The sequence below is a fragment of the Nelusetta ayraudi genome, unplaced genomic scaffold (assembly GCF_046127955.1).
Source record: "Nelusetta ayraudi isolate G7.1 ecotype Tasmania unplaced genomic scaffold, CSIRO-AGI_Nayr_v1 ptg000011l, whole genome shotgun sequence".
NCBI classification, from domain to species: domain Eukaryota; kingdom Metazoa; phylum Chordata; class Actinopteri; order Tetraodontiformes; family Monacanthidae; genus Nelusetta; species Nelusetta ayraudi.
The window spans coordinates 26,506,841-26,525,588 of record NW_027466061.1 but is presented as its reverse complement, the minus strand read 5'-3'; the positions used below and the strand labels follow the sequence as shown (position 1 = coordinate 26,525,588).

Genomic DNA, 18,748 nt, shown 5'->3' with positions numbered 1-18,748 from the left:
AATATTTCCCACATTCACATGATGTATGTCCCAAACCCATCTGGGAATGGAAAACAGGTTTGGAACGGGCTGGAATTTTTGGGGGATTTAGCTTTGAAGATGACTCTGCAACACCACTTGCAATCTTTGTGACCTGACTGCCTTGCAAGGCTCAGTGGTGCTGGATTACAAATGTTGCAGAAATACCACTTATACAGTGATTTCATTTACATGCAGGAAAAGAGTGCAAAGAAGCCCTGAAGTGTGTCCTAATTTTTATAGTCTGCCTAGTTTCCAGTGAAAAAAATAAAGACTCATATTCGCACTATTCAACCGTCTGTGCTCGTAAGATTTCCTTCACTTTAAGAGATTCAGAAGACTCCAAGACCGGCAAGCCTGCCATTCCACAGCACTCATAAATAAACAGATTCACTGGACGCAAACTGGGAGGCAACTGCTTGTTGGACTCAAAATGAGCAAATAATTATTTCCTTTTCAACATGTGGCCGAAGCGCCTCCCAAAATACAATTCAATTCAATACTATTTTTGTATCCTTCATCTCAGAGGTGAATCTTGCAGTGCAATGAAAAGCAACAGTGTGGATGAGTAAAAACAGGTGCAGGCAGGGAGCATCCGTGCCTGTTTACATCCTTTCTTTCAGCACAAAACAAACGTTTGGGGGTGTGAACGTAGCACAGTTTCGCGTTTCCTCGGGCCTTCTTTCTCCCCCATTTTTTTTAGTTGCCGTCCGTAGATAATTGAGTGCTCCATTACAACAACACAGGGAGTGCCGTCGGGGTGACGTCATTGTGAACCACATCCACAGCAGCAGGAGGGGTGAGGTGGCCAGCCGCTGATCCACCGGTATCATGGCCTCGTAACAGCAGGGGGAAGTGACTAGGAGGAAAACAAAGATTATTTTGGCGTAACATAAGACCGATAGTCACTCTTTCCGGAATCTGAGATCGGAAACCAGGGGCTCGGCCTCCCTTTTTGCCCCCGCACGGCCGTTCCTGGGATCCAGGATACACTTTATTTTTTTTGTTTGGTCGGTGAATTTCCATTCGTAAACCGTGGAAGATGGCCGACCCGGCGGAGTGCACCATCAAAGTGATGTGCCGATTCAGGCCCCTCAACAGCTCCGAGGTGACCAGAGGCGACAGATATATCCCCAAGTTCCAAGGGGATGAAACAGTCGTTATCGCGGTAAGTGTTTTTTGCCGTGCTGCTGGCCGTTGTGTCGGAGCTCTGCGGCGCCGCAAGCTGCACGCCATTTTTGATTGTCTCCTCGCTAAGGTAGCTAGCGCCTTTAGCATGCTGGCTAACGTTAGCGAGGGCTGACCTGCTCGCCGCTGCGCTCTTCCGTGGCCCTTGGCGTTAGCGCAGTGAAACAAGTGACTCCTTCATTTACACCACACACACTGTCACATTACCCCTCGACAGCGAGCAGCAGTGCTCGGTTTCACGATGTTACAAACCCTCTTGCCCCTGCCCCTGCCATATGACGCCTCGGCTGCCCTGTCATGGCTAGCGAGCTGTCATTCAACAAAGCCACAAACACGGCGGCTTGCACGGGTTAAATAAACGCCTTCGGCATTAGCCCGCCAGCCCCACGGGCACATTGAGGCGTATTATCACCGCTTTATAGATGATTGAAAGATGTGCATATGTGTTCATCAAGTCCCTAACTGTAAACAGTTTGCGTCAGCATAAAGGGTAAGCCAGCTTTGATTGAGCGGAGAGCCTTGGCTAGCGGGGCTAGGCCAGCTGGTAGTTGACAGATTAGCCGGCCTCGGCTAGCTGGCTAGTTTTAATTCTCCTTGATTCGGTCTAACATTTTGCTGACAGAACGGTGATTTCGTAATGAACCGTTTGTTAAGTTCGATTTAAGACCCCAAAGGTTAAAAAGCCTGACCTGTCGACAGCATTGCTGTTAATGCCAAACAAACTTGTGGCATTGTGGCTGTATATGTTTGAATGGAGGACAGTGAATTTTGATGGCCCTCAGTGACTTGACAGTTTTACATTTAATGACTTTACTCAGTCCGAAGCACAGGAGAATATTGCATGTGCTAAGATAATTACAATACTTCCCAAGTTCCCTTTGTATGGCAGCAAAGTTGATGCCCGCCGTTCATTACCGCACCGGTCCACAGCATTATTAACTGTATGTAGTTTCCTCAATGAGAAAAGAGAAAATGACCTACTAATGCAGTGGTAGTGCTTTCATCGCTGTGTTAGAGGTTAGATTTTATGGCCACCTGATGCTTTGACATAATGTGCACCACTATATCGAACCTGTCATAAAAAGGCACATGACGTTGATTATCTTTATTTTACGAGTAAAGAAAAGGTTAGTCATCAGTTTACTCTTTCACTGTAGCCAGGAGGAAGCATAGTCATTGTCAGGGAATATAGTAGCAGGACAATTTTTTCCACTGCCTTTGGAAAAACTAAAGGAAAATAAATCATATTCGATCATAAGGTTTCCTCTGTTTTCTTCCAGACTTCAGTATCTGGGGTCAACCTATGTATTATCAGAGTTTACAAGGCAATAGAAACCTACTTAGGAGTCTCCTCGTGTGGTCGAGTTAAGTATCGTCCATACTTCCTTATGTATTAACTGCCGCTGTGACAGCTCACAACCAACTGTATTAGGACTATTCCGTTACACCTCAACAGGAGAGAATCTGGTTGTGGCTTTAGTGACGCCATGATTAGTTGTGGTGCCAGTGTCTTTGTCTTTGGCTGTTTTGCTAACAGCAGACCTCCTGTCTGAGCCCCTCAGACATGAAGTGACCCAGCCCAGTTCAGAGTGCCAGTCATAGTGCCAAAATACCAGCCAACATTGTGGAGGACACAAGTGTTGCAGGCCGGAACCTACTTGCCTCCTCTGGTGCATCTGCTTACAACACTGCACAACACTCACAGTGGCCATAAGCAGGAGCAGGGCCTGCTGGGTAATCCCTCTGTGTTTTCTCTCCTGGTAACCAGCTGTTAAACCAATCAGAACAGGGAGTTGGGTGGGCACTGGGCTATCGCTCTGAGCGAGGAAGGTAATTATTGTCGCAATGTTTGTTTTTTACAGATGATTTTATTCACCGCAAGGTCTTTTTTTTCCCAATTTGTTTTGAGCTCTATACATGGGTGTTGGCACTGAATTAGGGTGGAGCCTTCCACACCAACATTCAGCTAGTGGAGAAACTGACTGACCAGGACAGACTGGGCATCCTGTTTTCTGTGCCAAGACAGTTCCTGTCTCCATTGAGGGCTTAAGTTCTCAATACTGTGAATTAACTGAAAAAGAAAAGAAATACAAGCATTTAAATTGTAATCAGTTTTTTTTTTATCCAAAATATAAAGTGCAAGTAAAATTAGTTGGTATCTCCTCAACTTTGTGCTTTTTCTCTGCAAGAAAGAATCTAAATGTTTTCCTTCAAAGAGGGTAAAGGCAGTTTTGACATCTCATCTGCAGACATCGCAGACATCAACGCTGAAATCCTCCAGATTACGTTGCTTGGAATTTCTCCTGCAAACACCTCCCAACTGTACAGTCAGGTCACCACACAGCAGCTCTCCACCCAGAAATGGTTGTAGTTGTATTTTCCAAGCGAGGTGCTGTGGGTGATATAACGAGCTCTGTGTACCAAGCTGCCAGCGTAGTGCGAGTATGCAGCAGGTTAATTATTCATGTGTCCATTTCTTTTGACGGCTTTGCACGTGAAAGATCAGGTGATTCCCACATGCACTGCCACCAAGTCTCCTCATGCCATACAAGCAGCGTAATGTCCTGCAAGGACACAGCTGAGCTTCTTTCCCATGGTGAAGTGGCTGAGGTGCGTGAGGGATAAATCTGAAGAAAAGGATTAGGTCTCTAAGAAAACGTGCTCCTAATGCATTTAAACAAACAATTAGCATAGTGGCGGTTCACACTTGTCTGAGGGCAACAGTACCTGGACTCATCTTTCATTCACTTACTTAGCCGCAAACCCCACCAGATTTCATACATTAATTCAACGGAATCACCTTGCATTGTATGTGTCTGTCTTTTAAGTAGCTAAATGCGGTCAAGTTTCATAGGAAGCCGAAACGTGAGCGACCTCTTATTAATACTGTGACAATGCTTTTAACTGTAATTACATTTTCAGCAAGTAATCCCCTCAGACGGGACTGTAGGTAATGAGGACCTTGAACTCCGTCTGTGCTATTGTCTCCCAGCTGCACCTGGAGGTCCTGATAGTGGCTCAGCCCTTGTGTTGTCGTCGGGGTTAATTGCCAGGATGTGACTTGCAGGAGTGAATTATCAACGTCTTAAGTTGCTGCAGGACGGCGCCGCACCGAGCTGAATGTGACCGTCCGTCAGAGGGGATTATAACGGGGAGTGCAAACTGAGGGCACGGCAGCGCCTGTAGTCGGAGCGATTGCGGCACTGTGAAGGTGCCATCGTGTTTTCCTGGCGTACGTACGACTCCATCGAGAGCTATGAATGTATTTACACACAGATCTGGGGCTAATGAAAGAGCCCTGATGGACAGCAACTCAGAGGAGCTGCCAGCTGCCTGACGATATTTTCCACAGCTGTCTCTGACAGATTTCGATAACATTGAATCTGGCATTGACTTAAGTATTCCAGCTCCACTGGAACCCCACCCTGCAGGCCGCAGAACCGATGAGTCAACCCCCAACTCTTGAAGTCAGCATGACATCTGATTTGCCCCTCAGAATTGCTGTTGGCTTCAGATTGTTTCGTTCCTTGCAAATCTAACTATTGATTCCGATCTCACTTGATTGTGGTTTGAAGATTGGCCTGTCAGGTGGGATGCGACGCCCGGCTTCTTTTCACTTGTAGGTGCCATTGAAAAGACTGTTTTCTTTAATTCTTTTTTAAATAATGGGACTTTTTATTTTTATTTATTTTTTATTTTATTTTTTTAACAATCCCATTATTAGCAGCGTCCATATTCGTTTACTGTACATCTATCTTGTCATTAAAAGCAAACCATTCAGGAATTACTGACTGCAAGGATTTAAAAAGATGACAGCCTTTTCCTCTGGACACGCAGCAGTGTTTTCACATCACTGTCGGCATCGTCACTGCTAACCGCTCATTCTTCATGTCTTTTCTCCAGGGCAAGCCCTACATGTTTGACAGAGTGTTCCAGTCAAACACAACACAGGAGCAGGTGTACAATGCCTGCGCTCAGAAAATTGTCAAAGGTCTGTATTGATGTTGGCGTTCACTCGCCACGCCCGTTATCTAGAGCCATGTGCAGAAGAGAAATCGAATATAAGCCATTGAATTTTTTTCCTTGACCAAGTTGTTTGCGATGTCCTGCAGATGTCCTGGAGGGTTACAATGGGACAATCTTTGCATATGGACAGACTTCATCTGGAAAAACACACACCATGGAGGTAAGGATAACTAACGTGTGTTGATGATTGAATGAGATGAATCGACATTTGTAATGACCTCACTTTGTTTGTGTGTGTTTAGGGGAATCTCCATGACACAGACTCAATGGGTATCATTCCCAGAATAGTGCAAGATATCTTCAACTACATCTATTCCATGGATGAAAACCTGGAGTTTCATATCAAAGTGAGTTGCATAAGATGCATTTTCTTCCTGTTTGAGTGTTATTAAGACAAAATAAGTGTTAATAAAGCTTCACTGGGAGCTGCTGCAGCTGCTACCGCATCACCAGCCAAACTCACAGTTCTAGTTAGGAAATACTGAAGGCCTTTCAGAGTTGTATAAATAATTATAAAGATAGATCTTTAATTCAGGTAACATGTGTAACAATCTGATTTGCAGCATGCAAGTAAATGTACATGAATTTATCCTATAAAAAAAAGGATATGGCACTGTAGCAATTAAGACGAGTTATCAAATTCTGATTTAAATTCTGTTTGCTGGATATTGAAAAATTTTTTTTTTCTGTCCATAGGTTTCATATTTTGAAATCTATCTAGACAAAATCCGGGACCTTTTGGATGGTAAGTACTTAGGTGTTAAACAGTTAAAGAAAATGGGGTTGCTGTGTAAATATCAATACATTCTGCTTTTAGTCAGAAAAACGAAATGGCCGTCAGCTCATCTGCTCCAAAATGTTAAATAAAAACATTGCAACATGTTGCTCAGATGTAGTACCAACATTTTCCTTCCTTCCCCAGTGTCAAAAACCAACCTGTCTGTGCATGAAGATAAAAACAGAGTACCTTATGTGAAGGTGAGAATTGACCATTATTTCATTGTCTGGTGGATATCAGGTGGACTTTTATTCAAGAAAAACCCCTCATGTTTTGTATTTCCTTCAAAGGGCTGCACTGAGAGGTTTGTCTGCAGCCCCGAGGAAGTGATGGACACGATTGATGAAGGCAAATCAAACAGACACGTAGCAGTTACAAGTAAGCTTCACTGTTACTTCACTGCCACTTACTCCGTAAAAAACAACTTCACTGTTGTTGTGACCATCATGTTTTTGACCTCACGGCCATCGCTTGTTTCCTCGTAGACATGAACGAGCACAGCTCCAGGAGTCACAGCATCTTCCTGATAAACGTCAAACAGGAGAACACTCAGACGGAGCAGAAGCTCAGCGGCAAACTCTACCTGGTGGATCTGGCTGGCAGTGAAAAGGTACAAAAAAATCAGAGCAAACAAGCTGTCCTCGTTGTACGCAGCTGTTGATTTGTGACCCTCTGTTTCTAACGCCATTAGGTTTAAAACACTTTGTTCTATCTCGTAGGTCAGTAAAACAGGAGCAGAGGGAGCCGTGCTCGACGAGGCCAAGAACATCAACAAGTCCCTGTCGTCTCTGGGAAACGTCATCTCTGCTCTGGCTGAAGGAAGTGTGAGTACCTCAACCCTCTCTCTTGTTCAGTAACAAAAGCGCCGCTCGTAATTTGCCAGTCCCTCTGCGAGGCTTCACTTCTTCATTGAATGAGTCTAAATTTATGTGAGCACTATTCTATGCCCACTTAAGCTCAAACAAATGTCACACACAGTAGTACATTGTTGGTGTTAGTGCAGGCATGAGTGGAAGTGTTGGTGTTTCTGAGGCTAAGGTGTGTATGTGAGTAAACAAGTATCTTTTTCAGTTATGCCTCTGTGAAAGTCCAATTTCAGCGCTCAACAAGTCCTTTGTGCTGCAGAAACAACTTCAACTGATAGAGAAAAAAAAACTTGCTTCAGGCAGCCGTCTTTCTCTTTGAGCCACTTCAGAGCGATTTCACACTTAACACTCTGATCAACCGTTATTTTGTTCTCTGTTCTCTCTGCTCAGTAAACAACCTGAGGCTGACAGTTGCTGGTACATTGGTGGGGCTTTAGAACAATTGACCCGTTGTGCAGAGATGCCTGGCATCTTACAGAGTACAGAGGGGCTGCGTGTATCATTTATCAGATCAGATTAACTTCACCTGAAGCCACAAGATTCTGAATGTTGATGAAACCAAATGCCACTGCATTCATTTCAGTCAGAGCAGTTTGGCCAGGAATTATAGTACAATGATCCCTAATGAGGGCTGCTTAAAATTCACATACGCGCCGATCTTGCTAGCAAGCTTCACACGTGAAAAGAAATGTGTGTGAAAGTAAACGGGCGTTCCATTATTTCCTCACTCCCTGTTGTTATCCTGCCGTGTACACCAGGTCTACATCCCCTACCGAGACAGCAAGATGACCCGTATTCTGCAGGACTCGCTGGGTGGCAACTGTCGAACCACCATAGTCATCTGCTCCTCGCCCTCCTCTTACAACGAGGCTGAAACTAAATCCACCCTCATGTTCGGACAGAGGTTGGTCCGAGCGCCGCTGAGCTATGGTATTATTTAGCTCACAGTACTCGAATAATTGTGTGAATTTCTTTCCCCAGAGCAAAGACCATCAAGAACACGGTCACCGTGAACGTTGAGCTGACGGCAGAACAGTGGAAGCAGAAGTATGAAAGGGAGAAGGAGAAGAATAAGACCTTGAGGAACACCGTCACCTGGCTGGAGAACGAGCTCAACCGCTGGAGGAACGGTGAGGGAAAATTTTTTTATCATTGAACACTGTGAAAGATCCAGTGTGTAAAATTTAGCTTGATTAATGGTTTTCATGTTGGTAAACATTTAACACACTGCCCATAAGTACGTTAATAAAAGTGTATACTCTTCGTACAATAAAAGGAATTTGGTTTTCCTACCCTTAGAATGGTTCTCGTGTATATAACAATCTACAGAGATCAATAAGGGTCTTGCTCCTATATAGCTGCCATCTAGCACCACCATGTTTTAAGGAAGCCTGCCTGACAGTGGCCTAAATATGAAAGGCTGCCTTCCTTAAAGAATTTACACACAGGACCTCTAACGTGTGTGCAAGGATTCAAATATTTTTTTCAAACTGTGAAATTTTTTTAAGTCGTGCAAATACAGCATTTTTCCCCAAAACCGACCCTCTGTTAAATGTGCTGTCCACTTTTGCGTCGACCGCAGGAGAGAGTGTGCCAGTGGAAGAGCAGTTTGACAAGGAGAAGGCCAACGCTGAGGTGCAAGCGCTGGACAACATCATCAACGACAAGCCGGCGTCCACGCCAAACGTGCTGGGTGTTCGCCTGACGGACGTGGAGAACGACAAGTGTGAGGCAGAGCTGGGCAAGCTCTACAAACAGCTGGATGACAAGGTGAGGGGGTGGACAGGAACTGTGAGCTCGTCTGTTGACTCTCTGCATGGAGTTGTGTGTGACATGTCATTCATTGCTTACGCTGAGTATATCATTACGGGCTGGGCTGCCATGTTAACAGGTGGTTTAAATTGGCCTTCAGAGGGGAAATCCCTTATCTGCACACTATTGCTCTGTCAAATCTCACTCATCTGCATTTTAAGCCGTTGTGTTTTTGTTTATTTGAATTTTAATGATCTTGTGTTGTGTCTCCGCACATTCCAGGACGAGGAAATCAACCAGCAGAGCCAGTTGGCTGAGAAGCTGAAGCAGCAGATGTTGGACCAGGAAGAGGTGAGTGCTGGGGGTTTGACAGGTGGAGGGAACCACTACAGGGGCAGCATGAGCTCTTGATTCCCGCAGTTTCACAGGGCGAGGGAACACATGAAGCTGTCAAACTGTATTTACATTTTACAGCAGGGCTCCAACTCTGACATCCCCAGCAGTGAAGGTCAGAGTGTTGAGCTAGGAACTGATTTACTTTGAGATTTTTTTTCCCTCATAATAACACTTGAGTTATTTAGAATGGCACAATGCATTCTATTTTGTGTTTTTTCTTTCTTCTAAAAGTCCAAACACGATTGCAGGTCTTTATTGGTTAACCTGTCAAAGGCAAACGTCCCCCAGTGCAACGTGCACACCGGAGAGAGGTAACCTAACAACACTTTTCTCTGCCACCTGCAGCTTCTGGCTTCCTCTCGCCGCGACCATGAGAACCTGCAAGCAGAACTGAACCGCCTGCAGGCAGAGAACGAGGCCTCCAAGGACGAGGTGAAGGAGGTTCTCCAGGCTCTGGAGGAGCTGGCTGTCAACTATGATCAGAAGAGCCAGGAGGTGGAGGATAAGACCAAGGAGTTTGAGGCCATCAGTGAGGAGCTCAACCAGAAATCGGTGAGCAGGAGGAAGATTTGGGCATCCTTCAAGTCACACACCTTTTCTTTGTTATAAGATATTAAAGATCTGCTGATGTATTTATTGCCACTGCAGTGTCAAATTCCAAATGGCTGAAGTGGATCTAAAACACAAATGAATGTAGATACTGAGTTAAGGGTTTGACGGTTCTCATTCTCTCCCTGCAGTCCATCCTGTCGTCTCTGGACTCTGAGCTCCAGAAGTTGAAGGAGATGTCCAACCATCAGAGGAAGAGGGTGACGGAGATGATGTCATCACTGCTAAAAGACCTCGCTGAGATCGGCATCGCTGTCGGCAGCAATGACATCAAGGTAGAGGCTGGATGAAGAATCATTGGAGCTAGTTCCCCTAAGGTTCAGGACCAGTAGCACTGTAATAATGCTTTTAGTTTCCTTCTTGTGATATCAGTTTATTCTGCATTCAACCTATTAGTCAAACTTCCAGAGGACTGTTTACTACTATTTAAGACCACCGTGAAAAAGTGGCTGTGAGCCACCTAAACCCTCCCAAACCTTCCTGTTGGCTCTGTGCACACATACAAACACATGAACACAACGGTTGCTGTTGCGCCTCCTCAACTCTCCTCCTCTGCCTCCAGCAACACGAAGGCGGCAGCGGCATGATAGACGAGGAGTTCACAGTGGCCCGCCTCTACATCAGCAAGATGAAGTCAGAAGTGAAGACCATGGCCAAGCGCTGCAAGCAGCTGGAGAGCACGCAATCCGAGAGCAACAAGAAGATGGATGAGAACGAGAAGGAACTGGCAGCCTGCCAGCTTCGCATCTCTCAGGTGTGCAGGACACGACCCCCAGCGCTCATGCAGCAGATCTCTGTGTGTGGTGTGGAGTGTGGAGAGACGGTCGATTTTAAGAACTCGCTGATGACTTGTTCCCTTTTCTGTCTGCAGCATGAAGCTAAAATCAAGTCCCTGACAGAGTACCTGCAGAATGTGGAGCAGAAGAAAAGACAGCTGGAGGAGAATGTGGACTCTCTCAATGAAGAGCTTGTCAAGCTCAGCGCTCAGGGTACGCCAGTAAAATATCTCTCCAATGTAGCCAAGTCCAGCATCGTGTTTGGGGGAAGATTACCATGAATGCTTTCCTTCTTCATGTCTTCATCTTATGAAACTTGTCTTTCTGATTTGTAGAAAAAGTCCATGCGATGGAGAAAGAGAATGAGATCCAGACTGCCAATGAGGTTAAGGTATGTTACCAGATCATTGTAATCATTGGACAGCAATTTGGCAGTGCGTAAAGGAAGGGAAAACACAGACGGAGACAGAGAATGATTAAGTTGTATGGAAATGTTTGCTGTGTGTTCAGGAAGCGGTGGAGAAGCAGATCCACTCCCACCGTGAGGCTCATCAGAAGCAGATCAGCAGCCTGAGAGACGAGCTGGACAACAAGGAGAAACTCATCACTGAGATGCAAGAGTAAGACGCCCACTCCCATCATGCTTCATTGTGCAGTGTACTGTGAAACGAGAAGAAAACATTTTGCAAATAGGTTTTTATAAAAAATGGTGGCGGGGGGGGGCTAAGAGGAGCGTTTTAGAATATTTGATGTGTTATAATAACGTGAACCTCTGCTGGTTTTTTCAGCCTCAACCAGAAGATCATGTTGGAGCAGGAGAGGCTCAGGGTGGAGCATGAGAAGCTCAAAACAATTGACCAGGAAAAGAGCCGCAAGCTGCATGAGCTCACGTATGTTACACACAGTTATTCTTTGCAGAGGATTAAAAACCAAAAAAAAAAAATCAATTTGTGATGTGTGTGTTGATGAGAATTGTGTTGTTCAGGGTGATGCAGGACAGAAGGGAGCAGGCCAGACAGGACCTGAAGGGTCTGGAGGAGACAGTGGTGAGTTGACACAAGTGGCAGCCGGTCCAGATGTATTATATATTGTTTTAGTTCAAAGCAATAAACTACAAATTGAAATGCAACTAAGTGAATAAAATAACATTCACTGTTATATTTGTGGTTATTAATTGTGTCCTTGATGATGGTAGATTTAATTCATTAGGCACTTTTTCTATTTTTTTCTATATACAGATTTTTTTTTTTATAATTGTTTTTCTTTCTCTTTTAAAGGCTAAGGAGCTGCAGACCCTCCACAACTTGAGGAAACTTTTTGTCCAGGACTTGGCAACCAGAGTGAAAAAGGTGAAGTGGCAAGATTCAGTGTTTTTTGTTTAGGTTCACGGAGAGGTCGTACCTACAACAGAAATGCTGTCTGGGTGACTGAAGCGGCAAAGTCGGGAGGATTGCCCGAGGAGATCACGCAGTCCCTCCTGGTTCTATTGCTTCTCATCCCCGTGTTCTTTTTGTTTTGCAGAGCGCTGAGATGGACTCCGATGACACAGGGGGCAGCGCTGCACAAAAGCAGAAAATATCCTTTCTTGAGAACAATCTTGAGCAGCTCACCAAGGTTCACAAACAGGTAGGAATCCCTTATCTACTGCACTCTGGAGGTTTTTACTCCTTTTTTTTTTATCTGAGAACTTAACTCTTCTGTGTCTATGCCCTTCTACTTTAGTAGTTGGAAAAAAGTAAAGAAATAACTTGAGTTCTAAACCATCCTACAGCTGGTGCGTGATAATGCAGACCTTCGCTGTGAGCTTCCTAAACTGGAAAAGCGTCTTCGTGCTACGGCTGAGCGGGTCAAGGCCCTGGAATCTGCTCTGAAGGAGGCCAAGGAGAACGCCGCCCGCGACCGCAAGCGCTACCAGCAGGAGGTGGACCGCATCAAGGAGGCCGTCAGGGCCAAGAACATGGCCAGGAGGGGCCACTCGGCCCAGATTGGTGAGCACTTGGGGCAGGAAAAAAAAAACCACAATGTTGTCACACGCAAATCTCCACACCACCAATCCTCACCACCCGTCTGTGTCGCACCCCCCAGCCAAGCCCATCCGACCTGGACAGCAGCCGGTGGCGTCTCCCACCCACCCCAACATCAACCGCAGCGGGGGAGGCTTCTACCAGAACAGCCAGACGGTGTCCATCAGGGGAGGAAGCAGCGTGAAACCAGAGAAGAAGTAAGTGTGGCGCCAGGCGCCACGGACCGTATGATGTATCAGATGCAGTAACCACTTTAAACAACATCAAAATGCTCTGGGAAAGAACAAAGGAACTGGTGGCCGTTGTTCTTCATCACTGAATGTCCCAGATTCTCTCGATTTCACTTTAATAACGTTCCCTCAAAAATAATCACTGTCTCCATCCTGTCAGTGAAAGTGCATCATTTACTGCTTCACTTTTCACAAAGTCTTTGCTCAACCTCATTTACTCTTTGTGATGTCACAAAGGGCAATGACACTTCATCAAGGTTACTGGCCACAACCCCAGAGAGGTTTTGCCCCCCCCCCCCCCCACACACACACACACACACACACTCACTCCTTCCTGAAACCTGTCTTGATTTTATCCCTGACCAAACCTGAGGCAGGTTCAAAAAGCGTCAGCTGTAGCTGGAAGCTAAAACCCCAGGCTGGGAACAGATGGCTAAATATGTTGGGGTTGGGTTTTTTTTTAAGAGATCTTTAGGTGTAGAGGATGAATAGGATATCACATCAATGGCTCTTGTTGGCTTGATTCAAATATAAACATATATATATTTATTGTTGGCAAATTTTTTGACATGTTTACTTGATGGATGGAATAAACAGACAGTAACACGGTTCTTTCTGTTTGTGTGCAGCTGAAGTGCAGGAGGACAGAAGGACGACACCACTGAAGGAGCCGCTCTCACCCTCTTTCCCCACCCCCACCCCCACCCAGACCCCCTCCCTGCCCGACAAACCCGTCATTCCATTACATTGAATACGGCTCCTTGTCGCTGCTTTGGGGCTGCGAAGGAGTGTCTGAATTATAAATATATATATATAAATATTCCTTGCCTGTACAGCTCCAAACCCTTACACCCTCCCACTTCTCTCCCCCTCACCTCTTGGATTCTCACCACAACTTATGTCTTTTTTTTCTCTATCTCTCTCTCTCTTACTGGATATATTAATGATGAAAGAACAAATTTAAAATTTACAAAAAAGCAAGATAAATATTCTTACCCACCATTTAAAGTAAAACCAAACGCAGTCTCGAGTGCAGCCTTGGCCCACGACATTGCGCGCACCTCAAAATGTCTTGCTTTGTTTTTTTATTATCATTATTTTTTTGCACAGCCAGTCGTCGTCCGTCGTCGTGCGAGTAGTTCTGCACTGTGCCAAGCTGAATGTAAGGGTAGCAAGATCTGAAAAAAAATAATTTAAATACACAACAACCTGTAACAAAAAAAATAAAGACAAAAAAAAAAAAAGAAGATCCTACTATGAGAAATAGCTCTATGCTGTAGGCTAACCTCTGTACATTTCATCATTATTTCCATTGATTATTCGCAAAAAAACTTCTCTGGATAGATTTTACATGCTTAAAGGAAAAAAACCTACAAATATACAAAAGGAAAAAAAAAAAGAAAATTTGCAAGGTTTTGAATCGACTAGATGGCGTCGAGCGCTACGTTTCTGTCCAGGCTTGTACAGATGTAAAATTGGCGCTACTGCACACTGCTTCCCTGCAGAGGGCGCTCACTGTAACGAGGGACGGGCAAACGCGAGAGCTAAGCCCTGCAACAGTGTACTGTAGATGTATTTAACGGAATACCTGTTCGGGCCAATTGTTTTTATCATTAAGTTAAGAATAAAACATGAAATATAATCGTTAGTGGTGATGTCACGGGAAGGATGCAAATATGTGGAAGGAGGTAACACCGGAAGAGAATGATCTCCGCTCCGCACGACCTTTCGGCACAGCCCCCGCTACCTAGCTAAACTTACCATTTCTGCTTCATCTCGGTGGTTAACAATGCTGTGTTTATGGACGCTATATTTATATCTCTGTGCACATCGGAGCACGTCGACCGCAGGCTTACAGACGGCCAAAGCCCTTGCCACAGCGCTTGCCCTGTCCTCGCTGGGTCACAGTCACACTCACTCGTCGTCACAACCCCTTGTTATTTTTTTTGATTTTTAAGTTGTAAATGTGACATTCAGGTTTAATTCCCCGTTGTATTATGATTTGTTTGGAAATCGGGCTTCACTTTTGTCTTTTCCTCCTGCACCCCCACTTGTTTCTTCTAGGACACCTCTAACTTGGTTGTAAATTTGCAGAAAGCATCTTGTCATGCTTTTTTTTGTTTTTTGTTTTTTTAAATGTACTGTATCTCTTTTGTTGCTACGTAGATGGTGTAGGTATATTTCGAAGGGGAGGGTCGGTGGCAGTGGTGGTGTCAGTCAATGGTTCAGACCCCTGCTGCTGATCAGCCAATCAGGGAAGCAGAGGGTCCTAAAATTGCACAACAATCTTCTGTCATCGTCAGGAGGAAGTGTTTATTTAACTAAATGTAGTCAGGGGTGTAGGATTTTATTTTGTGTTTTGTTGTCTTTTTTTGCTTTTTTGGTGTTGTTTTTATGGTTGTTTTTTTTTTATCTCCTCTGCAGCAGGTTTTTTCTTTTCTTTTGTAACCCTGTGATGAAGCCCCCAGGTCATTGGCAACCAGCTTGTAGTGATTGTAACCCCAGCGTGAGAACACTAACATCTTGTGCAAGTGCAATATACTGTAATATACACTGTACAACAGTCGCATGGCAGGTGTGATCAGGGTGTGATGATGAAAGCGGCGATCTGGCCACGAGGAGTGAAAAGTCCCACCCCCTCCTTTCCTCTTGAAATTTACCGCTTGTTATGACTTCCTACTGTAGCAGAACAGCTGGGAAATATTTTTTTTTTCTTTCAACCACACTCTTATTTATTCTGAGAAATAAGAAAACACAGTCTGGTATAGATAGTTAAATGTACTTTGACTTTCCTGACTCCTCAGAGTGCATAAAAGTTGGAACTCCAGCAGGGAGAAAGGGGGTTGGACTTTTTTTTTTTTTCCTCACGCGATGTAACGGTCAAACCTGTCGTCTTGGATGAGAAAGATTGCTTTTAATGGCACTTATTCACAATGCCTGCACTCTTCAAAACACTCCACAAGTGACTGTTTGGGACTGAAGGACAGCGTTTTCCAAAGCCCTGTAAACAAACCCCGACAGCAAAAGAAATTTCCTTGTGAATTTGCCCAAGCTGCAGGAGGAGTTGCTCCCCAGTGTTCATGACAGGACGGTGTTGGGTTTGTTCCCCTATGTGTTATCTAGATTAGCAAAGACTTGGAAGCATGGACCTCAAAACTGGATATGAAATGGAAATAGGGAGGGGGATAGTTGATTAAAGAAAAATAAAGCAAAGAATATTGTGGTGTTTACCTAAATTGAGCTTTGAATTCTGAATAAAAGTGTAGCCACTTTTTTTTATTACTGTGTAATAGTTGGTCGATTTTTAAAGAACAGTTTTGAGGATCCACCGGTGGAGAAGGTACTGGATCATTCCTGGACAACTGGGGCACAAATGGCAGGGCTCTGTTATGGACGGAAATGGGATGTTGAAAAGATCACAGACTCGGATCGATTGCATGATGTAAATGTATGTGTGATTAAATAATTATGAGGAAACATCTGTCTGTTGTTTATTCCCCCCCCCCCCTCCCCAACATGTTCATGTTTTATCTATAAACTGTGAAAGCTGGCACTCGCTCATGTCAAAAGACTAGCTGTGGCTGCGTGACTATGCAATGTGAATCAATTGCATATTATATACAATAATTCCGTGTGTATTGTTTATTTATTTACTTGATTTAGTTTTGTATTTCTATCCCCTAATGCGTTTTTCTTCCCAAGTTTTAAATTCCGTAAATGCATGCGATATAGCTTGCACATTGCATTGGTTTTGATGTCATTTCGTTTACTTCGTTAAAAATTGATCTTGAAAATCGTTTCTTAGCTAATTAAATTCTTGCATCTGGAAGCTGTCACCTGTAGGGGGCGCTTATTTCCTGTTAGCGACGCGAACACCTGGGGCGCGACAGAACGCAAGTTAGGCAAAAAGAGCGCTCACTCGTGTAGCCTTATTAGTGCTTTGAGGGAGAGCCGTCGCTGTTAGTAGGCGGAAGGTTGGAATTTGACATTTAATATTTGGTTGCCTGAGATATAGTTGCACATACGACAGAGAGTTGTACTTGGAAAAATGATCTATATGCTTAAATCACGTTAAATTGGTCGTCTAAAAGAAATGCCAAAAGTTCACTTGTCGCCGATCGTCATGACAACCTTAAGTGTGACTCATCTGCTCCCATAGAGGATCTTTGCCGCGCTTTAGGTATTTGCCAAAGTTGTGAGGGCAGCCGCCCGTGACTGGGTCCGCGGGAGCGAGCACTGCACTGCTGTGGATTACACCGGCCGGGAGCGACCAGGACACACGGGAGCGGAGCTACCCGACAGGACCTGACAGCTACCCAACTACTCCGACAAAGAGGACGGCGAAGCACAAGTTAAACGACCTTCCCCCACTGGAGAGAACCGTGGACCGTTGTGCTACCCCAAGAGGAGTGCATCACACCCAAAGCGAAGGTAGGTTGGGGTGCGGAGCTGCGGCTGCGGCAGCGTTCAGGACACTCTGGAATGTTTTAGCCCCACAAGGCTAATTAGCTAGCTAACGTTAACGTTAGCGGCGCACCGGGACACAGGTGGACACGCTGACAACGATATTCGCCATTAACAGGGAGTGATTAAGAGTTTCAGTTAAGGGTTTTTTACACTTTTACTGAAACTATGCGGCGGTGTTTACCAGGGCGAATAAGATTCAGGGCGAACCATTTGGAACATTTTTGTAACTGTGGACACTGTAGCACTAATCCCAGTGGGGATATTACGCTAGCTAAGTGACAGAAAACCGATACTGACGACTGACGACCTAGGTGTTCAATATTTACAGTTGTTTTTAATAGGATCACTAAGAGAAATAACCCATCTTCTGTGTCTTGTGGATCGCCATTCAACCTGTACATTACGATACGTTTGCCCACAGTTAAATGTCGTGAACGTTCCACGTCATTGTTGCGTAAAAGTTTTGTAGTTTTCGAGCTGGTTAATGTGTCTGTCACAGAGTTGATCGGCAGTTGTCATAAAGCAGTGAGCGAAAAAAAAAAAAGTACCAAAAGCCTGTTCGGTAGTTCTAAATCTCAATGCCGTTCTCAGTTGCCTTGATTTGGTTGATTGTAATCGTGACATTGCGCTTCTTTTCAATCGTGCAAATCATCCTTGTGTCTGGCTTGTAGGAAATCTGATGAGTAATAATTCCGGCGGAGACGAGCAATATGTTTGCCAGATCTTATTCTAAGGATTTGGTCCATAATCTGTGTAAACATCCATCCAGCCATCCATCCATTTTCAATACCAGTGTATTCCTCCATATTTTAAGCCTATCAAATAAGGTAGCTATGTCTGGCTATAGTGCTCATAGTTTCTTCTAGCTGTGACAAGTTGTGATACCTCCCTCCCCCTTTCAGCAATTGAACAACAATTGTTTTGTGTACCCCCACCTTCTGCTCCTGCACTTGTTTATTTACTGCAAGATTGCATTTGCAGACCAGCTCCCTCCTGCATCATGGGAATGAATGGCCCAGTCAGTCCAACTGGATCTGAACAGCAGTGCCTCATCTAGAGCCAAGTTGTCTGACACAAATAATATCCTCTTCTTCTCCCCTGTGATCTCTCGTTCCCCCTCCTGATGCTGAGATGCCCACATGAATTGAGCTGCAGCCTGATGTGGTTTTGCAACTAGAGCTTGTGGTTGCTTGTGACGGTTGCAGGAGACCTCTGGGGGGTGTTGAGCTGTGGAGAAAGTGGTGGTGGAGGTGACTAACTGGGGCAGGCTGTACCAGATCCAAGCTGTGCAGGGAAACGTGGACCTACTTTAGCAATGACTATAATTAACAATCATCGAGTGACACTTTATTAGGACTCTTAGTTTTTTTGTGCATACGATCACGATGTTTCAGTTTGAAGGCCTTTTCTGCCAAATGTTTGCAGAGGTGAGTGGAGCTTCATCTATTTAAAAAAAAAAAAAAAAAAAAAAAATTACAATTGTAAATGTTGAGATATTTCTCCTCTTAACTTGTGTATGATGTCCGTTGCTAAGGAGTGAAAACGCTGCAGAAGCACATCTGAAAAGCTCAGTCACACACAGCATTTTATTGTTCCAATCATCCAATAAAAACATCAA

At 44.7% G+C, this 18,748-nt stretch overlaps 2 protein-coding genes across 16 annotated transcripts in view; both read left to right on the top strand.

Moving 5' to 3' along the window:
- Positions 1–813: 813 nt before the first annotated feature.
- Positions 814–16,140, top strand: LOC142885622 (kinesin-1 heavy chain). The gene is made up of 26 exons (XM_076022277.1): positions 814–1,186; positions 5,110–5,197; positions 5,319–5,392; positions 5,475–5,579; positions 5,929–5,977; positions 6,155–6,210; positions 6,301–6,388; positions 6,496–6,620; positions 6,730–6,834; positions 7,635–7,780; positions 7,858–8,006; positions 8,459–8,646; positions 8,911–8,979; positions 9,370–9,576; positions 9,765–9,908; positions 10,196–10,387; positions 10,505–10,622; positions 10,745–10,800; positions 10,920–11,029; positions 11,198–11,299; positions 11,395–11,455; positions 11,687–11,758; positions 11,931–12,035; positions 12,181–12,397; positions 12,495–12,630; positions 13,293–16,140. Exons 1-26 carry the CDS (start codon positions 1,061–1,063, stop codon positions 13,294–13,296), a joined length of 2,892 nt encoding a protein of 963 aa, XP_075878392.1. The 5' UTR covers positions 814–1,060; the 3' UTR covers positions 13,297–16,140.
- A 494-nt stretch (positions 16,141–16,634) lies between these two features.
- Positions 16,635–18,748, top strand: part of LOC142885621 (rho GTPase-activating protein 12-like) — a 38,388-nt gene continuing 36,274 nt past the window's right edge. For 4 of the 15 annotated variants that reach the window (XM_076022259.1, XM_076022269.1, XM_076022266.1 and 1 more), the window contains exon 1: positions 16,635–17,094. The gene's annotated coding sequence lies outside the window, so the exon portion shown is untranslated. The remainder of the gene's footprint in view (positions 17,095–18,748) is intronic. The other 11 variants (XM_076022268.1, XM_076022275.1, XM_076022263.1 and 8 more) reach the window with 7 other exon arrangements.